We start from the raw sequence: 20876 nt of genomic DNA, 5'->3' as shown, positions 1-20876 counted from the left end.
GATAAAGAGTTAATAGAGGAGCCATGTTGTGATGACTGTTAAATAACAAAGTCAAATTTCTTTCAAGTCCTATTTTATACAGACAGCGTATTTATAACAACTGAAAGTGACATAGTTATTTGATAGTGCTATGAAATGTTACAATGTGGCTAGAAAACACATCATACTTAAATGAACAATCTCTACGTCTTTTAATGTGCTTGACCTCCAATCATGTATAATTTAGTTTAGTAGAGATGAATTTAGGCAGAAAAGGGTTAAAACATGGAATACATTGATTAGTGGGACCAATCCATTCCAAGTGAGAGTTCATAAACATCCTTGTATGAAATCTTTGTGATCTGTTCTGTAAATTGTGTGGCAGTCTTATAAAAGCATGCTTCCAGCTGCAGTGTACGGTACCGTCCTGTCCTGTTTTCCACTCCCCCCCCCCTCAGGGTTTTGTGAGAGAGAATCCGACGGCTCCGATCAAGCTAAGGCAGAGACAAGCTCTGAACTGTCTGAACGAGTTCTGCAGGCTGGGGTGCGTCTGCTCCAGTTTGTCTCACTGTTCCAGGATCAGCCACTGCGGCCGGCCGCTCTGCATGTTCGGCTGCGGCTGCCTTAAGCAGAAGGTGGTTCTGCTCAAGAACCTGGACAGCTCCGACGCCAGCCCCTCCTCCCTGCAATGCAAACCCAAGAAGAAGAGGAGAAGGATGATGAAGATGGCCTATGGTACATTTTTAAATTCCGCCTTTATTATTTAACCAGAACAAAATATCTTAAGTAGAAGCAGCTTGCCATTGACAAGATGTAAGCGTACTCCATCCAACCTGTTGAACTTGCAGTCCTGAAAGAGGCGGAGACCGTGGCCCACCCTGCGGAGCGGGTCCGGACCCTGTGGAGGAAGAACGCTGACGCCTCTGATCCAGAGCCAGTCCATGCGCCGGATGTGGCTCCCTTTCTTCAGCCACCTGTAATTATTCTTTACAGTATTGATACCTACACAATATGAGTAAAGGGGGCAGATATGGGCTGAAGTGAATGCTGTGATTTAAAAAAAAAAATTTTTTTTAAGTCTATTCAGGTGAGAAGGAAATATCGCAGCAGCTGTGCCAGAGTTCGAAGTTTCATCAGGAAGACGCAGAAACAGAAGGTAATGATGCTCGTTAGGGCTTTGGTCAGAAAAGACTCAGGACATCAGTAGATTTTACCCTGTTTGGTGTTATTCTACAGCAATGCGTAGAAACTAAACTTAATTTTCTGCACCACATCGGGAGTGAAGAACATGATGAGTATCTGTTTTGGAATTGTTTTTATACAATAGCATTCTGTAAGGATATGACTAACCTTTTGCACATAAAAGACAGATCCATATCTGAATTGCTCTCGACCCATTCATGGACCATATGAATGACTTGTAGTCCAATATTAACTCAACAGGAGGAAGAATCCAAAAAGCTGATGTCATTCAGGCAAAAAGATGCAGAACTGAAAGTCCATAAACATGGAGAACAAACCTCTACTCAGACTAATGTTTCCACACCCAGACCTCCTTCTGGTAAGTTCATGACCAACCCATCATGGTGGATGTTTTCCCATCAGCTTTTAGTGCTAGTTGTATTTTCAGATTCATGTCCTGAGCGTAACGGAAAGCTTTTCTCGTTCTTCATCAGCAGATACAGGCGAATCACCCAGCGCTAGCCCTCCGAGTTCTTCAGAAGCACTCCATTCTAAACCATCGAAACGCCTCATGATCCTGGCCGACTGCAAGTGGGTGAGCGACAGCGACCGCAGCCACGTGTTGAAGAAGCTGTGTGAGGCGATGGCTCAGGATCAACTGGACAGACCTTTCTGGATCAAAAACTACCTCATCACTCCAATCGACGAGACAGTGGATGAAACTAGCGGAAACAGGTGCATCGAGTATAAGGTCCAGATCTCCACACCAATTCTGGACAGGAAAAAGGCACCAGCCAAAAAAACAGTGACTCATGGAAGGAAACGAGGCATCAAACCAGCAGCTCAACACAGACAGGTGAAGAACAAGTTACATGTTGGTTCATATCTGGAATGCTATTTGAAAGCAACCAAATCTTATATGTCAACTGGAACAAGATCGTCGAAATGGCAATTCTGCTAATACAGTTAATTTTTTGCACTTTTCAAAAATCATTAATAGGAATTTATTGGTGTTGCAATGACTCACAGGTTTCAGCATGACAAAAACATTTTTTAATAACAGCTCTATTGTCCATCCCTTGAATGCTGGATACAACAAACAGGGACATCATGTAAGTGTCAAGCACAGTTGTGGAAGGGTCTTGATGTGGGCTTGTTTGCCATCACAAAACCTTGACACCTTACAGTCAGTAAATCCACCATAAACTTCTCTGTAAACCAACGTATTTTAGAGTCAAACAAGAAGCCATTTGTTCAGCAGTCCTTGTCCAAACTGAGTCAACGACTGGTCAGGGATCCCAAACTGGCAATGCAATGACCTAGTTTAAGTTCAGACCTCAGCATTATTAAAACGCTGTGCTCTGATTGAGGCCTGATTGAGTGGCTTGTGTTGGGAGATCCCACTGAATCATTTGGTAGACTCAGTTTTTCCCATGCGGGTATAATACGAAAATTAATTTCCAAATATTAAAATATGTTGTAATCATTAACATCATCATCAATATTTCCAGCCATCTTAGCCACTTCCAGGACACTTCAATGTCCATACAGAGATGGAAAAGGGTTGTATTTTCATATTAAGAGAAACTGAATTTTCCCATTTGTAGCTTCAAACTGTTTGCCGCTCAGAAGTGACCGTTCTTCCATTTTGTAGTGATTGCTGGTGACGTGATGTGCCCTTTTTTTCCATTGTCGTTTTAGTTAAACAGGGAATCATTTGATTTTCTTGTTATGTTGTGTCCTGGACCTTATCCAACATGTTTTGTCTTTTAGGACAACCGCTCTGATTTGATTTCAAAAAAGGAGGAGCCTCCTAAAAGCTCAAAGAATGTGATGAATCAGTCTTCCACAGACTCTGTGTCCATGGAGTCTGTAGAAGACTGGCAGAAGGAAGTGATGGAGGAGGAGCCCATAGGGGAATGGCAGAAGGAAGTGATTAAGAAGGAGGAGGAGGAAGAGCTCATGGAGGACTGCCAGATGGAGGTGATGGTGAAGGACAAGCCCACAGTAGACTGGCAAAAGAAGTTAAAAGTGGAAATGGATCCTTTGGAGCAATGCCACAAAGTGGTGATGGAGAAGAAGGAGCTTATGAAGAACTGGCAGAAGAAGTTAAAGGTGGACATGGAGGCTATGGAAGACTTTCAGAAGCAGGTGACACCTACAAAGAACCCTGTAAATGAGGTGGAGTCCATAAAGAGGTTCCAAAAAGAGGTGGAGTCTACGAAGGATTTCCAAAAGAAGGCGGAGTCTGTAAAGGACTTCCAAAAGGAGGTGGAGCCAATAAAGGACTTCGAAAAGGAGGTAGAGTCTATAAAAGACTTTCAAAAGGAGGTGGAGTCCATAAAGAACTTCCAAAAGAAGGGGGAGTCTATAAAGAACTTCCAAAAGGAGGTGGAGTCTATAAAGAACTTCCAAAAGGAGGTGGAGTCTATAGATGACTGCCAGAAAGAAGAAAGGGAAGATTATATGGAGAAGCATGGAGAAGGCTTCAGACATTATAAGGCTAGACATGAGCTGAAAAGAAGCACAGAAGAGTTAAATTCAGTTAAGAAGAGGAGGACTGAAATGTCTCTGCCTTTCCCTTTACTGGTGGGAGTATCACCTTCTGGCTTTCTCTCAGCCAATAAGAAAAAGCCAGGAGGATCAGCAGATGTGATACAGGTAAAACTTATCACTTTGTTTCTTCTGCCTTTATACTCAGTGACATTCTTGGTTCTGGTTACCCTACAACATGGTTTTCTAATAAGTCTTGTAATGGCTTCATTTCATAGCTTCATCTTTTCTGGCAAACTCACAAAACAGTCGCAATGTGTCCAAGGTTGATCTGAAGAATGATCTCTGTCGGAACCTTTTGGTTGTTCCATCATGCAGCTCAGCTGATGTCACATTGCTGTTTATATCAGTCTGGGGTCCATCCTAGCACAGATGACACTGAATGATTTCTCTCTTTCTGCTGGTATAGAAGCAGATTTCTAGTGTGTTACTTTGTATTCTCCTGTTTTCTGTGCTCCTGCAGGTCAATGGGAAGCAATACCCTTTAGCAAAGATCAAGTTGGGCAGGATGGGGGCGCTTCATCCAGCCAATCGTCTGGCAGCTTATCTAACAGGCAGAGTGGGGTCTACAAAGCAGCAACAGTCTTCTTCATCGTCCGAGCCGTCTTGCAGTCTTCAGAGTTTGCCCCACGTCACCTCTTCAGCTTATTGTGTCCCACCTGCTTCTGCAGCCTCCACTGTTGCTCCTGCAGCCACCACTGTTGCTCCTGCAGCCTCCACTGTTGCTCCTGCAGCCTCCGCTGTTGCTCCTGCAGCCTCCACTGTTGCTCCTGCAGCCTCCGCTGTTGCTCCTGCAGCCTCCACTGTTGCTCCTGCAGCCTCCACTGTTGCTCCTGCAGCCTCCGCTGTTGCCCCAGCCTCCATTGTTGACCCAGCCGTGGTCCAGTCACAGCCTCCAGCCACTCCTCTCACTCGTCCCATCCCTCTTCCCACCCCTTCTACAGGTAAGCACATATATCTAGCTTAAGAGAGAGCATATTTAGACAGTTTTTCCAATGAAATTGTAAAAAGTATAAATGTACATCTATAAAGATTTGTGTATTTTTTTAGGGCAGTATAACATTGTAAAGGATTAAAACTAAATATTAAAATTTCAAGCAGCTAAAGCCTCGAATCTCTGGAGTCACACATAAAGCACATTATATACTGTAGAGTTTTATGCATTTGCTCAGAATGGTTTTACTTTATACTAATAGAAAAATGTTGTTTTTCTAACCTAATATTTTAAACTCGTGTCTTTATTATTTCCAAATCACATCATTTCAGACACATGATAAATCTAGCTGTAGGATATCAAAAGGACGTCTTGTTGACGACCATCCAGTTCTCTTACACACCCATGGCAGCAGTTGCTAGTAGCGAATGCTGAAGCTAACTTCTCTTATTGTTTTCAGGATGATCTGGTTTGTTGAACTAGTTACCAACTTGTTAGTTTTGTATGAGTATCGCAGCTGCCAAAAAGAATAATTCAAGCTGATGCAGTTTGACAAATATGTATTTTATAGCGTAAAGTTAGAAAACGAAGTAAGAACACTTCCCTCAGACTTTCACAGTAAGAGCCCTAACAATGTGTACCGCACACTGCACTGCAAATAAGCATAAGTGGAGGATGAAATTATGAATGGTGCTATTACTACTACTTATATTACTAATAATAGTTACAATACTAATGTATTAAATAGTATTCTAACTGTGAAAAATTTACCAACAGAAATTACATCAAGAAACCTTAATAGTGTTGCATCTTCACTCTGAACTCCTTCCCATTCAATTTTGGTCTTAGACACAATAAAACGGTCAAAATGTTTTCACTAACAAAATTCATTTCTAAACATTTCTTAAACGTGGATTTCTAAGAACTGTGGTGTGTTTTCTAAACCTTTGAATCAAGCGTCTCTCCTGTCGTGTACATCTAGACTCTGAGCCACAGAACTTGGTTGTTGGACCTCCAAACCCACCTCAGAACTCGGCCCCACCTCAGAACTCGGCCCCACCTCAGCCGCTGCTGATTCAGGTTCCAAATCCTCCTAATGTGGCTGCTCCTTTGCTCCCGCCCCGGATCACTCAGCTCCCAGGCCAAAGGATGATCCTGAAGCCAGTCCGGTCACCAGCGGGTGTCCAGTATTACCGAAAACCCGACGGAGTCTTGGTCCAGCTGATTCCCACCAGCCAGCTGAGGCCCGGTAATCCATCAGCAACCGTTCATGGAGGAAGTGAGTGTTGAAACACGACCAGGATTTGTTGAAATCTGCAGTTCAGCTCAGTGGGGTCAACATCACTCGGTGTAGAATAAGATGCTGGTGTTGGATTCTTTTTGCAACAACTATTCACTTTAAATCAATGTTCTCCCCTCTTTCAATAGGTTGTTTGTGTATGCAATGAGTTGCAGTGTTATGTTTAACTTTACCTTTAATTTAGTTTTAATCTGTTTTGACCAAAATGCAACTTCTAGTGGCATATAAGACATCTGTAGTGATTTTAGCTTTATTCAAATCAAATAAGTAATAAAGAAATGCTTAAGAATACCCCTCATGTATTTAAGGAAATTTATTTTTTTTAGTCTTAATTGTTTATATAGGAATAAATAGAGTTATTGTATTTTGAAATGCACATATTATCATTTATAAATAGATAAAAAAAATGGATTAGCTTTTCCAATCTGAAATAAGACGTGCATTTTCTTTTGAATACGTTCAAAACTGCTTATTAAATAAATATGTGAAGGACGTGTCAGCTATGTGTCGACACATAGCCCACATACCGAGAAAATAACTTTGTTGTCTTTTCCAAATCTTTAATCAGCCGTCTGTCTCGTGTACATCTAGACTCTGAGGGACGAAACTTGGTTGTTGGACCTCCAAACCCACCTCAGAACCCGACGACACCGACGGACCCCCAGCCGCTGCTGATTCAGCTTCCAAATCCTCCTAAAGTGGTTAATTTGCTCCAACCCCGGATCACTCAGTTCCCAGGCCAAAGGATGGTCCTGAAGCCAGTCCGGTCGTCAGCGGGTGTCCAGTATTACCGGAAACCCGACGGAGCCTTGGTCCAGCTGATTACCCCCAACCTGCCGAGGCCTGGCAATCCATCAGCAACAGGTCATGGAGGAGGTAAGTGTTGAAACCCTGACGGGGCTGAATACTGTCAAATTATTGTTTGCAATATTGGTATGGGATATTATATCAATAAAGATCTGATCAGACCCAGTTAAGTCCATTTGTTATTCGGCTCGGTAAATCAGACGTTGTTTTCATCCTGAACCCAAACTGTACCAGATTCAGTCTGGACACTTTGCTGTTAATGAAAGGAAATGTGAGCAAGATAGTTAACCTTCATAGCAACTGAGATGGTTCTGGAATAGATTTCAGTGTGAAGTAATATTTTTTTAGCCCAATAAAGTTTTTCCTATCTTCTTCCTCCTCCTCTTCCTCAGGCCGTTCTACTTCCTGCGCCCCGCTGCCTCCAGTAGCCGCGGTGAAGAGGCCAGCTCTGACCAACCTGTCCTCTTCTTCCTCTGTGGTTTTACCTTCACCGTCCCCAGGAGCTTCGTCTTCCTCCTCCAACCCCCCCCTGCCGCCCTCCGTCCTTCTGTCCTCACAGAACACCTGCACGTTTAGAATCGTCCCCACCCACCCGGTCAAGGACCCCATCTTTATCCAACTCCCTTTCCTGCCCTCCACCCAAATGGTGGGACCAGAACGCGGCCTCATACGGCTCCAGGGCCCCAGCCAACCTGTGAACTACACCCCCCCGAATCCTGTAGTGTGTGAAAAAAATGACACTCCAGTCGATCGCCACGACGATTCACCGCAGACCCTGCTGATGGTCCAGACGGCCGCTCAGAGGGGGCCTTCACCTCCGCCGCAGGCCCCCCCGCCTGGGCCCACCCCTGACTGTCACAGCCCTAAAGAGGAGTTTGCCTTTGACGCCATGGACCTGAACGTCGTGTTTGTGGACGAAGTGGTGGACTTGGTGTCCAGCAGCGAGACGGACGACTCGTCCGACTTCAGGGAGTCTGAGAGCGAGGACGAGAAGAATCAGGTGATTACAGACCAACGCAATGTTTTCATTTGGAAAGTTTAGTTTTTCTCTCACTAAAACAACCTGAAGTTCTTATTAGTCCAGTGAATACGATTTAGATTTGGCCCCAGATGGATGAATCAGTCAGGAACAAGCTGGTCAGCTGGGGCAGTAAAAGTTACATCATTCTGTGATGAGCAGATTTAGATTCTGGTTTTAAAAAAAAGCTTTGATGCTCTGATCCAAGGTTTTGTCACTGATTTCCTCTTTGTGATTGTAATTTCACCATCATTTTTTTTTTAGTGTTATAGTTCAAAAACTATATTTTCTACTTAATTCTTTTGTCCAACCATAACGTAGATGTGTCATATCACAAGATTACTTTTTTTTTTTCCCTCCAAAAAATTTATTGACAGTGCATGAGAATATATTTGACTGATGACATTGGTGGATTTATTTATTGTAGGATCAGAGGCGAGAATCTGTGACGGAGAGCAGTAGGTGCTACACAGCTCTGCAGTAATCGATTATTACAGTGATATTTCAAGTATTCTTTTCACAGATTATCTGACTCGTCACAAACTGTCACAGCATGGCGACACTTTTAACAAACATTTCTGTCAAAGTTACGTGCTGCAGCTTTAGGACCTGATATTTGTAATTATTAGGATTAGCACAGCTAGCATTGATACAGAGTAACATTTGTTTTGTGTGAACTAATTAAAAAAAAAAACAACAAACTTGTATTTAGATTTAGAGTGAATAGACCCCCTGTAGTTGTTGAAGTGGTTGTCAGGAAATGCGTCTCAAACCAACGAAGGAGTATTTATTTTTCTAATTTTATTTCTTTTTTTTAATTATTATTATTATTGGCTGTGTATGGAATTTTCTGTTTTTATTTTTTTGCTCTGGTGACGATCACAGCATGTATTTTTCTGCAGAATGCAAATCACTCTAAAGGAGACGTGGAGAAGAAGAAAAACCGGCCGAGGAGTCGTGATGGAAACCAGTCAGTTCTGCCTCCATCAGCAGGTCTGAACACACTTTTTATTATCCATAAATCAGAGTCTTAAAAACTACAGCTTTACTACTGTAGATGACATCATTTGAATCAAGCTGAGGGATCTAATGGGACCTTTATGGCAGCAGCGTCTCTTTAATGTTTCTGTGCAGGAAAGGTTGCAGTGAAAAATAAAAAAAAATCTGGTTTTCTTTTAGCTTTAAGCCAAATAAGGCAGGCAGCAAAATTAGTTTTCTAAAAAATATCTCGGCTGAGAATCCCAGAGTGAACCGAGGCACAAATACTTAGTCAGAGTTTTGTCCTTCATTTGTCTCAAAGCTGATAAGTTGGTTCAGTTGCTCAGTTTTGGGTGTTTTCATGCAACTTAAAAAGTCTTAAAGCCCATTTTGAACTCAGTGCTTCCGAATGTCAGTAATGAGAAGCATCATAAATCATTTCAGAACTTTTTCCACCTTTTAATGTGACCTCTCACCTCCAAAACTCAAAGACAAACGTCAGTCTGTTAGCGAATAGGTGATCAGATACTGTGGCTGAACACATCCCAGGTTTAAGAGGTTATGGGAGGTCGAGCAGCGTTGATCTCTTTCTTCTTCCTGAATGATTTCAGTTTGGTTTCCACTGAGTTCTGCAGGTTCTACGTTTCATATGAGGAAATGATTTCTGTTTTCTTCCATACAGACTTTTCATATCAACTTTAAGGTGAACGAATCATTAAATATTTATGTCCAAATGTGAAGCAAGATAATTTGTTTTTAGTTTAAGTGCTTTTTTTAAAAAAAAAAATGGAAACAAACATATTTCTGCTTAAATAATCTAAACACCAGCCATTTAGCAGGTCTGTCGGTAGCAGTTGTGTGTTGGTGACCTGACCCGGTTCTGGGTGTGTTCTCTGGTTCTGTGACAGCGGGTCAGGCTGCAGCTGGCAGGACGGAGGTCCAGGGTCTGATCTACATCTCATCTGAGGAGGAAAGCCCCAAGAGGAAAACCGTCACTAATGTAAGACGTTTACACAAGATCAGTGTCTGGTTATCTGCAAACAGTCGCACCTCCACGACGCTTCTACTTTCTACCTTGAATTAGTTTTATTTCATCTGTTAACCTGTTGACTCTGATGCTTTGTGTCAGTAAAGTTACATAAAAATGTTTGATCCACTTATATGTTTTTATTTTGTTTTGGGGTTTTTTTTTACACTAAAATGTTTCACCAAAAGAATTTTTACAACAAAGAGAACCAGAGTGAAGTTTTCTAATGAAGACTTTATTAAGAAAAAAAAAACAAAACAATCTATACCTTACAGAATCTCACTTGATCTTTGAAATGTTTTGAAAACTGTCCTGATTGTTGACATTTCTTAGGAAAAAATACTTTGAAGACCCATTTTTAGTTTGACTATATTTTCGCTCCCACAACTTTATAGTTTGAAATATTCTAGATTTAAATGTTCAAACCTTTTGGGATCCTTTTCCTCATGGTACCATTTTCTCCTGAGGGAAACAAAATAAACTGTGCAAAAATTTACCATTTGTACGACGACGTGTTGGAACATTGTAGAGAGAAAAAAAATTGTACAGTTCATTCTTGTCACAATGGTTTTACCATAGAGTGTTTTCATTAGTCAGTTAATTTAGTAAAGCATCTCGTGCCTGAAGTTCCGTTCAAAATATTTGCACGGTCGCAGAATCCTCCTGTGACAAACAAATGTGTGTAGCCACATAAAAACAGATGCCACGCTGCTCTGAAGCTCCAAAATGGCCGCTGACTTGACTGGGCTCCATCTGTTTCTTGGTGTGGCAGGGCGCTGCTGCTGGTGCTGCTGGTGAGCTGACAGGTGATGGCCAGCTGGCAACCGGTCAGCAGGAGGCTTGGAGCGGTAGTTTGGAAAACCTGGAGGGGAACAGTGGAGGTGGAGCAGCTCAGCAGCAGACAAAGTAAGGAGTGAAGCCACGTCACTGTGGGCTAACCAGACTGGTATCCAGTGGGTTAGTTGGTGCTGGATGGCTTCATATCTTCAGCAGGTTCTCAATACTTGACAGGTGACATTTCTGAGATCTAAACGCGTCCTGCTGTGTAATCTGGGATTTTCTGTTTTTCAGCTTGGAAATTGAAGGTAACTCCGGAAATTGTCAAAGGACCCAGATTAACGTTCAGGTGTGTAATGGTGTAACCGTGGGAGACCAGCAGGTTCTGTGATGCATCTGTTTTTAGTGAATCAGTTATCAGAGGTAAACAATACTGGAATTTAGTTTATTTATGCAAAATAAAGGAAGATGACTCTCTGCAGTTGCTGAAGGTTGTGGTTAGGAAACATGATTCATGTATGTAACGTGATTTTGTTTTCTTTCTCTCTTAGTAAAATAGTTGTTAATTGCAACCAGATAAAACCAGCTTCCCCCCCAAAAAACAAACAAAACAAGAAAATCTCATCTGCAACAACTTTGATACATTTCAAGTTTCTTTTAAAGACTGTGAAGCTTATGGTTGTGTGTGTGTGTATTTTTGTGCAGCACCACGAATCCAATGAAAGTTGCAGAAAGCATCGAGCCCAGATGAAGCAGATGTTCCTCCAGTTAAAGAGGGAAGTGGTACCAGCCGATGACGGCATGTCCAGAACCTCCCTGCTGGAAAAGGTGCACAACCAGTTCTCTAACCTCCTCTGTGTGTGTGTGTGTGTGTGTGTGTGTGTGTGTGTGTGCGTGTGTGTGTGTGTGTGTGTGTGTGTGTTGGTCTGAAGATGATCATGGTGTGCGTTTTACTGCAGGCTGTGCAGCTGATCCAGGAGCTGAGGTGCTGTGAGGAAGACCTGAAGAGGAAGAAGAGGAGCCTGGAGCAGAGACGGGATGAGTTCCTGTCCATTCTGGTTCCGTCAGCAGGTGGAAACACTTTTTATCGGAGACTAAACACGACCTTGGGACTGATCTAGATTACATCATTTCAACGGAATTCTAAAATATTACCATCAGGTGATGGCCAGATGGGAACTGGTCAGCAGGAGGAGCTGGAGGCTTGGAGCGGTAGTTTGGAAAACCTGGAGGAGAACAGTGGGTGTGGAGCGGCTCAGCAGCAGATAGAGATGACCATTAATTCAGAGTAAGAAGTGAAGCCTAGCCCACATCACTGGGCTTGACAGCTTCATGTCTTCAGCAGCTTCTCAGAACTTGATATGTAACATTTCTGAGGTCTAAACGCGTCCTCCTGTGTAATCTTTCATTTTCTATTTTTCAGTTCGGAACCTGAAGTGGACTCTCCAATCTCTCCAAGAACCGAGCAGCTTGGTCAGGTGTGTATTACCGTAACCGTGGGAAACCAGCAGGTCCAATAGATCCTGAAGAATCGAGTGAACCATAAAAACTGCCTGGCCTCTTACAGATTTCTGATATATTAGCTTTTTTTTTCATACTTCCATGATTTACATCATCTGAAAAAGTCTAGTGAACACAGGGAGCAGTTTTCAGGTGATCTCATCCAAAACAACCTGCGTCCATGTGACAAAGCTGTTACATTCTCTTAAAGGAGCAGTATTATGTAAAGTTAACTTTTTTTTTTTTTAAACTTTACGTCATGTTATAATGTTATGCCCTCATCAAAAACATACCCGGAGTTTTGCTTTGATTCTTTCATATATGTTTGAGAAATCCTTTAATCTCCATGGCAACCATTCAGCTGTGCAAAATGCCTGAGTGGGCCTAGCCCCGCCTTTGAGGCACAGCTCCTCCTCAAAGCTGCAGTTTTCAAGCTTCTGAGGTTCTGCCTCTCAGAGCAGCCCTGCCTCACTCGGCTCCTTCAGACTAGCCAGCAGCAATTGGCAAACACCTGGTGGAACTGGGCATATGCTGAGTTTATTATAGGAGCTACTTCTCAGTGCAATGCTGATTAAAAATGTTGCTAAAGGGTTAATACAGGAGGTTGTTATGACTTCCTGAAGGCGGAGCTTCAAAAAGAGTAGAAGCTTTTAAAGGGACTTGTTACAAGATGTTAAATCCGGTGCCAGTCCCAATCTCCAGCTAATGTTCCAGGCGAGAGGCAGGTTCATCCTGGACAGGTCGCCAGTCTGTCGCAGGGCAACACAGAGACACACAGGATAAACAACCATCCACTCACACCTAGGGAGAATTTAGAGAGCCCAATTAACCTGACAGTCATGTTTTTGGACTGTGGGAGGAAGCCGGAGAACCCGGAGAGAACCCACCATGCACAGGGAGAACATGCAAACTCCATGCAGAAAGACCCCGGGCTGGGAATCGAACACAGGACCTTTTCGCTGCAAAGCAACAGCTCTACCAACTGTCCCACTGTGCAGCCCCCACGTAATAATTTGATTGTACTGTAAAATTGTACTATGTGCCTGGCAAATACATAATACTGCCCCTTTAACGTTTTTTGGGGGTTTTTTTAGAAGTGAGCACATGAGACTGCTGCTTTGTGGACCTTGAAGTGGACCGAATGAACTTGGAGTGTTTGTGGGTTTTAGGCTCCTCAGGAGGTCCAGAAGCTTCTGACAGAGGCGGAGAGCCTGTGGTCCAATCAGAGCTTGAAGAAAGAAGGTAATCAAGATGCACACACTGAGGATGTCGACGGCACACCAGGTCTGACACTAACCTTTCGGTACTTTACTGGAGCCTATTAGTATGAATTAGAATCAGGGAAATCACTAACAATGATTGAGTTTTATCTCTTCACAACTTCAACATCATGCTGCATTCACTGTACCTCTAAAGTGGGAAATCAAACTACTTTTCTGCTCTCCAGTCAGACTCTGTGCCTAACCACCAAACATGCTTGATTGTACAGTTGCATTTTAATTAGGAATCCACTAATATATTTTTTCACTTCCAGTACAGATACAGAGAAACACTTGAATTGAGTTTCTGCCCTCCTCCACCCAGCTCCTCTAGACTAGCCAGCATTAATTAGCAAACAACTTTGGGAACTGCGCATCAGCTGAGCTCATAATGCAACCTACTTCTCAGTACAACGTTCCTAACAATGATTTTAAGCGACATAATGGAATCGAGTTATGATGCCATGCTGAAGGAGAAGTGTCGGAAAAAGAGACAGGACCAATTTCAAGACATCAAATTACAAAGTCAAATTTCTTAAGTTATGTTTGATATAAACGGCATTTAGATATTTAAGATAATAAAGCACCACATATGATTTAAGTCTCATAAAAAGTCTGTTAAAGAGTTTCTGCTTGGCTCCTCTGTGAGTGAGTGACATTTCCAGAACCTGGGCCAGAAGTTGGGCCAGTCAAGGATTTTTTTTTTTTTTTCTTCACCAAAGTACTTTCAGTGTTAAACTGTTTTAATTTCTGCTCATGATTGCTTTGCAGCAATTCTTTCTTCTCCCATTGCTGCAACCTCTGGGCCTGGTCAACTGCATCCAGCTCTGAACCGGGTCACAGAGGAAGAGCCGCTCTCATCAGGAGCTGGTGGCCACCGTTCAAAATGTTTGAAGTTTCTGACTCGATTTTGGTTTTTGATCTGCTAAATCAAATCAGTAAAATCACACTAGAGCCTCGGTGTGCAGGGCCGCTGGAGTCCTTAATCAGATTTCTGTCATCAAACTGTCTCGGTTCACTGTGATCCTGTGAGGCGGTTCTGGAAAACCAAACTGGTTCTTTTGTAAAACCAGTAAAGAACAGAACCAGAAGCTGCCTGCCAGCCACAACTCATGTCTAGATACTTTTAAACTCTGGATGGGTAAACTGAGGAGGAGAAGAAGTGTAAATATTTATGGATCAGCTTGTCTGTCATGCCATCAGCGTGGTATTTGCTAATGTAAGCTCTCTCACTGGATGATGTGGTTCAGAGGACGTTTAGTCCTGCAAATCGCAAAAAGAAGGCAGATTAGAAAAATCCTCTGAGGAGAAGCTGTTTGGACTGTGGCAGTTGTCATTTCCACACATTTACTTTGTAAACCTCCCTAAAAGCAGAACATTTTAGACGTTGGGAGCAAAAGGCTCAATAAATCGCTTGGAAATATGTTCTTTATTATGGAAACATGTCAGGTAAATGTGACATGTCACGTGTTTGGCGGTTTCCTTGAATCTCTTGTGTTTGTGGCTGCAGGGACAGATACGCCGCAGCACCTGCTGACCAATCAAAAGCAGCCCGAGATGGAGGGGAGGCAACACACAGCCAATGACGTCCCAGCGGAGGGCGACCACTGTGTAGCCGTTGCTACGGGAGACGATGGCCCCCTGCAGGCCACGCCCGCTGCCGTCCATCTGCAGCCTCTCCGTCAGCCCGTGTCCATGGGCGCGCCGGCTCCTCCAGACACGAAACGGATAAAGACCGTTCCAAACATTCTGTCTCGCAGCAGGAACCAAGAGCTGCCTCAGAAAACGTCAGCTAAGAAGGGTAAGGCGGCACCGCCAACATAACACGTAGATAAAACCGCTTAACTGGGTCAGGAAGACAGATGAATGTAACTCAGTTTCCTTTAATGGTAAAATAGTGAAATTTGAAATGAAGAAAATATATCCGCTTGATGGAAACAGGCCAATGTTTTGAAAAAGCTCACCTTTTTTGGGCAAAAGCTTCAGCGTCAGGATGAGGTGGTTTTTCTGCTGTATTGACATAGATGTAGTTTGCAAAACTGTTATGGAATTTTTTTTTTCCTATCACACGAGTCATGTGATCAACAGCTGGATGTTACTACTGGTGGAAACGACAAAGATGGCAGGAAGTAGTTGTAGGATATTTGATATGATATCATTTTTATTTGATACAAGCTTCAGTGAAACTTTAGAGGTTACACACACACACACCATACATTGTTGATGTAGAAGGAAAGTGATGCATAGCGTATAGAAATGAGGTGGAATGTAGTGCACATAACTCCAATGTAAAAAAGGAGAGGTAAATGAGAATAACAACACACCAAAAATGTACAAAGATTTTTAACGTGAACAATAAAAAAGAACACATTTCAGCTACTGTACATGCTGAGCAAGCAATGTGAAGGATGATGAGATGTCTAAGCCAATCAGAGTGGAGCTGGGTAATCAGCCTTGAAGCACATCAAAATCAATCTCCAGTCAGTTCTTGCCAATTTAGATAATTTCACTTGAAATTTCCTAAAAAAAAAAAAAAAAAATACCAACAAACTTGTTTTCACTGTAACTTTCCAAAATGGAACTAAACTGTTATTTCTGTCTACCATAAAACCTCTGGTTTCCTGCTACTGATTACTGTGTTTCTCCACAGCACCACCCAAGGACAAAGTGCTGTTTGCCGCTCCTCCAGGAAGTACACCGCACCGAACCCAGGAGCTTCAGCCACTGCTGGCTGCAGCTCCGCCTGCGTTTCTGCTGCTGTCTGCTGAACCCAGCCAGATGGGAGTCCCCCTCCAGGGGCTGGCTCCGCCTCCTCAGGGTGCAGCTCCGCCCCCTGGTTTTGCTTGCCCTCCCTTAGACGTCGGACAGTCTGATCCTGCTGGACAGACGGCCCGACAGGACTCGGACAACGAGAGCCTGTCTTCCCTTCTTAACGAAATAGTTTTTCTTAACCAGCAGACTGTTGCCACGGCTACAACAGCGGTGATTGATCCGCCGGTGGCGAGCGGATCCGAGGAACAGAAGCGTGCCTCCGAGCACCCAGGGCCAATTTTAGGGAGCTCTAATGAAGGTGTGCTGGCCCCGCCCCCTCTGCTGCACATGAAGGTGGGAGGAGCCAAAGAGGCGGGACTAGGCAGTAATAATGGAGCAACAGTGGGAGGGGCTGGGGCCGGCGGAGTGGCTTGGAGGCCCATGCCGAGGCTGGTTCCTCTGGGGCTGAGGGGAAACTCCCCCAGCTGACTTCACGTCACCCGGGCAACGACCATCAATGACTAGGAACGTGTTTTCTTTCTGCTCCCGAAACCGAATCAGATGGATTTATTCATCACGGCTCTGATTTTTCTGTTTGAGCTCTCACAACCTCCGAGTTCTGCGATAAAGCTGCAACTTTTCTGCTTTAGACTTTGTGGACTGAGATGACGTCAGCCGCCCTGGAGCAGAGCAGAGAGGAGCCGATCCGCTGATCTCCACACATTTTGGTTTTCATCTTTTGATAGACAGAGAAATCCACAGATGTTGCCACCCAAGAAAGTCTCAACATTACCAGGCACAGCCTTCGTTAACAGGATAAAAGGTGTTGAAGGAAAAAGATGGATGCCTCAAATTCAGACAGCAGAAACCTGGACTGGTTCACAGTCATTGGACTACAGACTCTCATTTATATATATAAATATATAAAAAGAAAAACTCAAACCAAGTTATTACCAACTTCCACTCCATAGTTATCATATCTGAGAGAATATAAGTTAATTTCCCTTGAAGAATATCTTTGTTTTTTTTTTTCTAAATTTGACTCGGTAAAGTTTGGTGTACAATAATAAAAATTCCACTTTCTACTAAATATTGTTTGCTGCTAAATATTCTACTTCTACTTTCAGTCAGAGGTTTGTTGACATGCAGTATTCACTTCCTTCACACTGACCCACTCTTCATGTCGAGCCTTCTCCTGAAACAGCCTGAGATGATTCCGGAGTGAAATGCTTCAGGCTGGGTTTGTTTGTTTGGAAGTTCAAATAAGTGCAAATTGTTGTTCTTTAAGGGTTCTGCCTTGTGTCGCTTAAGTTTGGAATTTATTTTTATTTGTGTTAAAAACTTTTGAAGTAGATGATGTTACTTGTTTAACACTTTAATATTAATAAAGATTTTTTTTAAAGTAAACTTGTGTTTTTGGCTTTGATCTACAGAATGAAAATGGCCTTAAAATGTCTTAATTTCATTTTTTAATGTAAATTGGTTTTAAATGTAAACTGGCTGGACTATTTAATCTTTTATATTAGCGTTATTTATTATTTTTGTTCTCGTGTCAGGCAAAGGTTTGAGTCATGCACAGATATCTTCATATCGTTCTGTGACTTGGGGTGGTTATGTTTACTGCTAAGCAGTTGCTAATATATCTAGCTTTTTCATGTCCATCATGGATAAGTGAAAATTTATCACCAGTTGACTAGATGAAGTTTCTTAGCCATTGACTCACTTCTGTTGCCAAGCCATACGATTTATTTGTGATTTATAGGTCTTAAGTTCCATAGATGGTGGTTATAAAAAGGTCTTAAAAGATCTGAAATTGGAGTTTTATGAAACCTGCACAAACCCTGCTTAAGCTATCATGCTGAACGTCTTGCATCCACCTGTTCAGCTCCACTAAGAAATTCTGGTTTGACGTTTTTGGGTATGTCTCTGGACTTGGACTAGACCATTCTTATCATGTTAATAGGCTTTCATTTATGTAGATATTTAGGGTGGTTGTCCTGCTGGAAGGTAAACCTCTACAATAGTCTTCTGGAGATTCCAACAGGTTTTCTTCTGTATTTAACTCCTGTCATCTTCCAATGAACTCTGACCAGTTGCCCTGTCCCTGCTGCGTGATGCTGCCCCACCTTCTACCATCCTTTAGATTATTGTACAAAATCATCAGATTCAGATGAATTCATTAAGTAGAGCTTAATTAGCTTACAGCCAAAATGTCCTTAGCTGTGTTTTCATTGACCATAAAATTCCCCAGGTTGAATTCACAAAAATACATTTGCTTAATGGATACACAAATTTAGAGAAAAACGTTTTTTTGATTAAATGGTTTTGCTCTTGGATGAGGTGGTATATTGGCTGCCACAAAATTATTGTATTTAGCAAAGTTGCAATGGAAACACTTTTATTGGTATCACACTTGTGATGTGATCAACAACCAGATGTTACTACTGATGGAAACCACAAAGAAGACAAAGGGAAATTATATTTATCAATAAATATAGTTGAGTATCATCAGCATTACAATGTTCCGATCATTTCACCAATTATTGTATATAGTAAAGAGAATTGGGCCAAGAACAGAACCTTGTGGTAGTCCACAAGTAACCCTGGAGTGTGTAGAAGATTTATCATTCAAATAAATGAACTGGATTCCTAATATTCCAGTTTGTCCTAACAAATCAGCCTCTTGCTTCCTCCCTACAGCATATTGAAGCATTTCTAAGAGAATACATACCCATTCAACAAATTAGAAAATTATCGAAAAGCCTACTTTATTTTAAATACTTTATCAATAAGAGAAAAACATTAAACACATTAATTACACTGAGATTGATGCTTGAAAGCCTTTATTACTGTGAATTATTTTTGATTTTCCACTTTTAATTAATAAAAACACATCACATTAAAAATTATAATTTAACATCAGCCCAATAAATAGATTATTTTCAAAAACAGAAATGTGGGCTTAACCAAAAGTTGCTATTTTCAAAAGGCACTTTGTAAATGTATACTAATTTACAGAATATAACTGTGTTGTGATCGACTGTGTCAAAAGCAACATTGAGATGTAACAAAACTAACAAGACTGATTTATCACAATACAATAAATGTCTTATTGATTGTTAACAAAGTTCAGCTAGAATATGGAGTTCGGTGGGTTTTTTTTTTGTTTGTTTTGCTTATGAAAAAAAAGAGAAAAATTTAAACCAAAACAAAAATCTAACTGTAAACCGTTTGACCTCCAGAGCGTACGTTGGTCATCTTATCGTGAAAAGCACTACCGGAAGCAGGTTTCACGTGCCGCCTGCTAACTTAACGCTGTCGGAGAGTGAGTCGTCTCGCTCCAGCCTGACTGGATTTACCTTTTACTGCAGCAAGAGACAAACAGGCTAATATGGTGAGCGCATTCGGACCGAATGAACTTCAACCGAACCAGGCCCAGGCTCTCTGAAAGGCTCTGGCCCACCTCGGACTCTAGACAAGATGACCACACCAGCGGACGCTGGTGCAGAGCATAGGGCGATTTACGCTTGACCGTGAGCTACGTGAGAGCTGGCCGGCGCTGACAGATTCAACTAGCCGGCAGCTAACGTCGAGATGTCCGCGGAGGGAAGCGGAACGATCCGCACGCGCATCAAGAACCTGCTGCGCTCCCCGTCCATCAAGCTGAGACGGAGCGGTACCGCGCGGCACAAAAACGACCTAAGCGGCAAGGTGCGTACATCTCCACCGCAGACCCTACACACACACACACACACACACATGCACTCAGATGTATAACGGTGTGTGTCTGCTGACCCGGTTACTATGACGGCTCCTCTACATGCTGCTGCTCCTCCACTAGTGTGTCTTCTTGTCTTTTCGTTGTTAATAACCGTGGTATTACACAGCGTTAACGGATTATCCCACTGTCATTTGAAACTGTGGACCTTAAAGTGACATTCCAACGCTTTCAGGAATGTTTCACTCTAAAAGCAACATGTTTCCTCTGTCCCATTGTTCCACAGGCTCAGTTATTCACTTCCAAAACACATTCTCAATTCATTCTCTCTCCAAGAAAGTCTTTGGTTTGAACTTTTCTTGACCAAACATTAGAGAGGGACCAGTAAGGTTTTTCTATGCTGAAACGGATTTCCAATTATCCTGGTGATCTAAACTGCAGATTCAGATTTAAAGTGATTGTATTTGTTTTATAAAGACACATAAAAATAGAAAACTGCTCCAGGAACCTTGACTAAGTTAGTAGCTTTGGATCCAATTAAAAATGAAGGAACTGCAGCCAAGCATTTGAGCCATTTATTTCATTTTTATTCATCAGAAAAAAATGTGTTTCCATTACAAATGTGTTCAAAACTTTCTCTATATTCTACCGATGTTGAAAAAGCACAATTTTGCAATTGCAGTGTTTCCATTATATGAGAAAGGCAATTTAAACCACACCTGAATAAGCTTATTCAGCGACATGTGTCATTAAAAACACACCATGCCATCAACCTCCAAACACTACCTGTCATCTTCTTCTTTGTGTAGTAACAGTAGTAACATCCGTTTATTGATTATGTGACTCATGTGATGTGGGAAAAAAACGTTCCATTTCAATTTTGTGAAATAATCTTATTTGGATATGGCCGATGCTGCCCCTCCCCGCCCACATCTCATCCTGGCACCAAAACAAACATTTGATCAAAAAGAGAGTTAGTTTTTTAAATGAACGTGTTTCCAGTAAGCAAATTTAATTTCAAATTGTCAAACTGCACAATGAATGGAAACACCTCTAATGCTCATGCTGCTGGTAGTTTAGTATACTGTTATAG

The 20876-nt window shown here is 42.2% G+C and overlaps 2 protein-coding genes across 4 annotated transcripts in view; both read left to right on the top strand.

Annotated features, from left to right (window-relative positions):
* Positions 1-17472, top strand: part of mgaa (MAX dimerization protein MGA a) — a 31885-nt gene extending 14413 nt beyond the window's left edge. Inside the window, exons 9-29 of the mRNA XM_044142722.1 lie at positions 438-714; positions 828-955; positions 1058-1135; positions 1423-1540; positions 1656-2017; positions 2935-3822; positions 4178-4658; positions 5631-5927; positions 6540-6824; positions 7148-7755; positions 8676-8766; positions 9660-9751; positions 10551-10684; positions 10850-10904; positions 11261-11383; positions 11515-11626; positions 11717-11843; positions 11979-12033; positions 13225-13339; positions 14825-15115; positions 15965-17472. Coding sequence (XP_043998657.1) covers positions 438-714; positions 828-955; positions 1058-1135; positions 1423-1540; positions 1656-2017; positions 2935-3822; positions 4178-4658; positions 5631-5927; positions 6540-6824; positions 7148-7755; positions 8676-8766; positions 9660-9751; positions 10551-10684; positions 10850-10904; positions 11261-11383; positions 11515-11626; positions 11717-11843; positions 11979-12033; positions 13225-13339; positions 14825-15115; positions 15965-16554 — 5307 coding nt within the window. The 3' untranslated portion in view covers positions 16555-17472. The remainder of the gene's footprint in view (positions 1-437; positions 715-827; positions 956-1057; positions 1136-1422; positions 1541-1655; positions 2018-2934; positions 3823-4177; positions 4659-5630; positions 5928-6539; positions 6825-7147; positions 7756-8675; positions 8767-9659; positions 9752-10550; positions 10685-10849; positions 10905-11260; positions 11384-11514; positions 11627-11716; positions 11844-11978; positions 12034-13224; positions 13340-14824; positions 15116-15964) is intronic.
* Positions 17473-19291: 1819 nt separating this feature from the next.
* mapkbp1 (mitogen-activated protein kinase binding protein 1) overlaps positions 19292-20876 on the top strand; it is a 35847-nt gene continuing 34262 nt past the window's right edge. For all 3 annotated transcript variants that reach the window (XM_044142719.1, XM_044142721.1, XM_044142718.1), the window contains exon 1: positions 19292-19776. In XM_044142719.1, coding sequence (XP_043998654.1) covers positions 19660-19776 — 117 coding nt within the window. In that variant the 5' untranslated portion in view covers positions 19292-19659. The remainder of the gene's footprint in view (positions 19777-20876) is intronic.

The sequence above is a fragment of the Gambusia affinis genome, linkage group LG16 (genome assembly GCF_019740435.1).
Source record: "Gambusia affinis linkage group LG16, SWU_Gaff_1.0, whole genome shotgun sequence".
NCBI classification, from domain to species: Eukaryota; Metazoa; Chordata; class Actinopteri; order Cyprinodontiformes; family Poeciliidae; genus Gambusia; species Gambusia affinis.
This window is presented reverse-complemented; position numbering and strand designations above follow the sequence as displayed.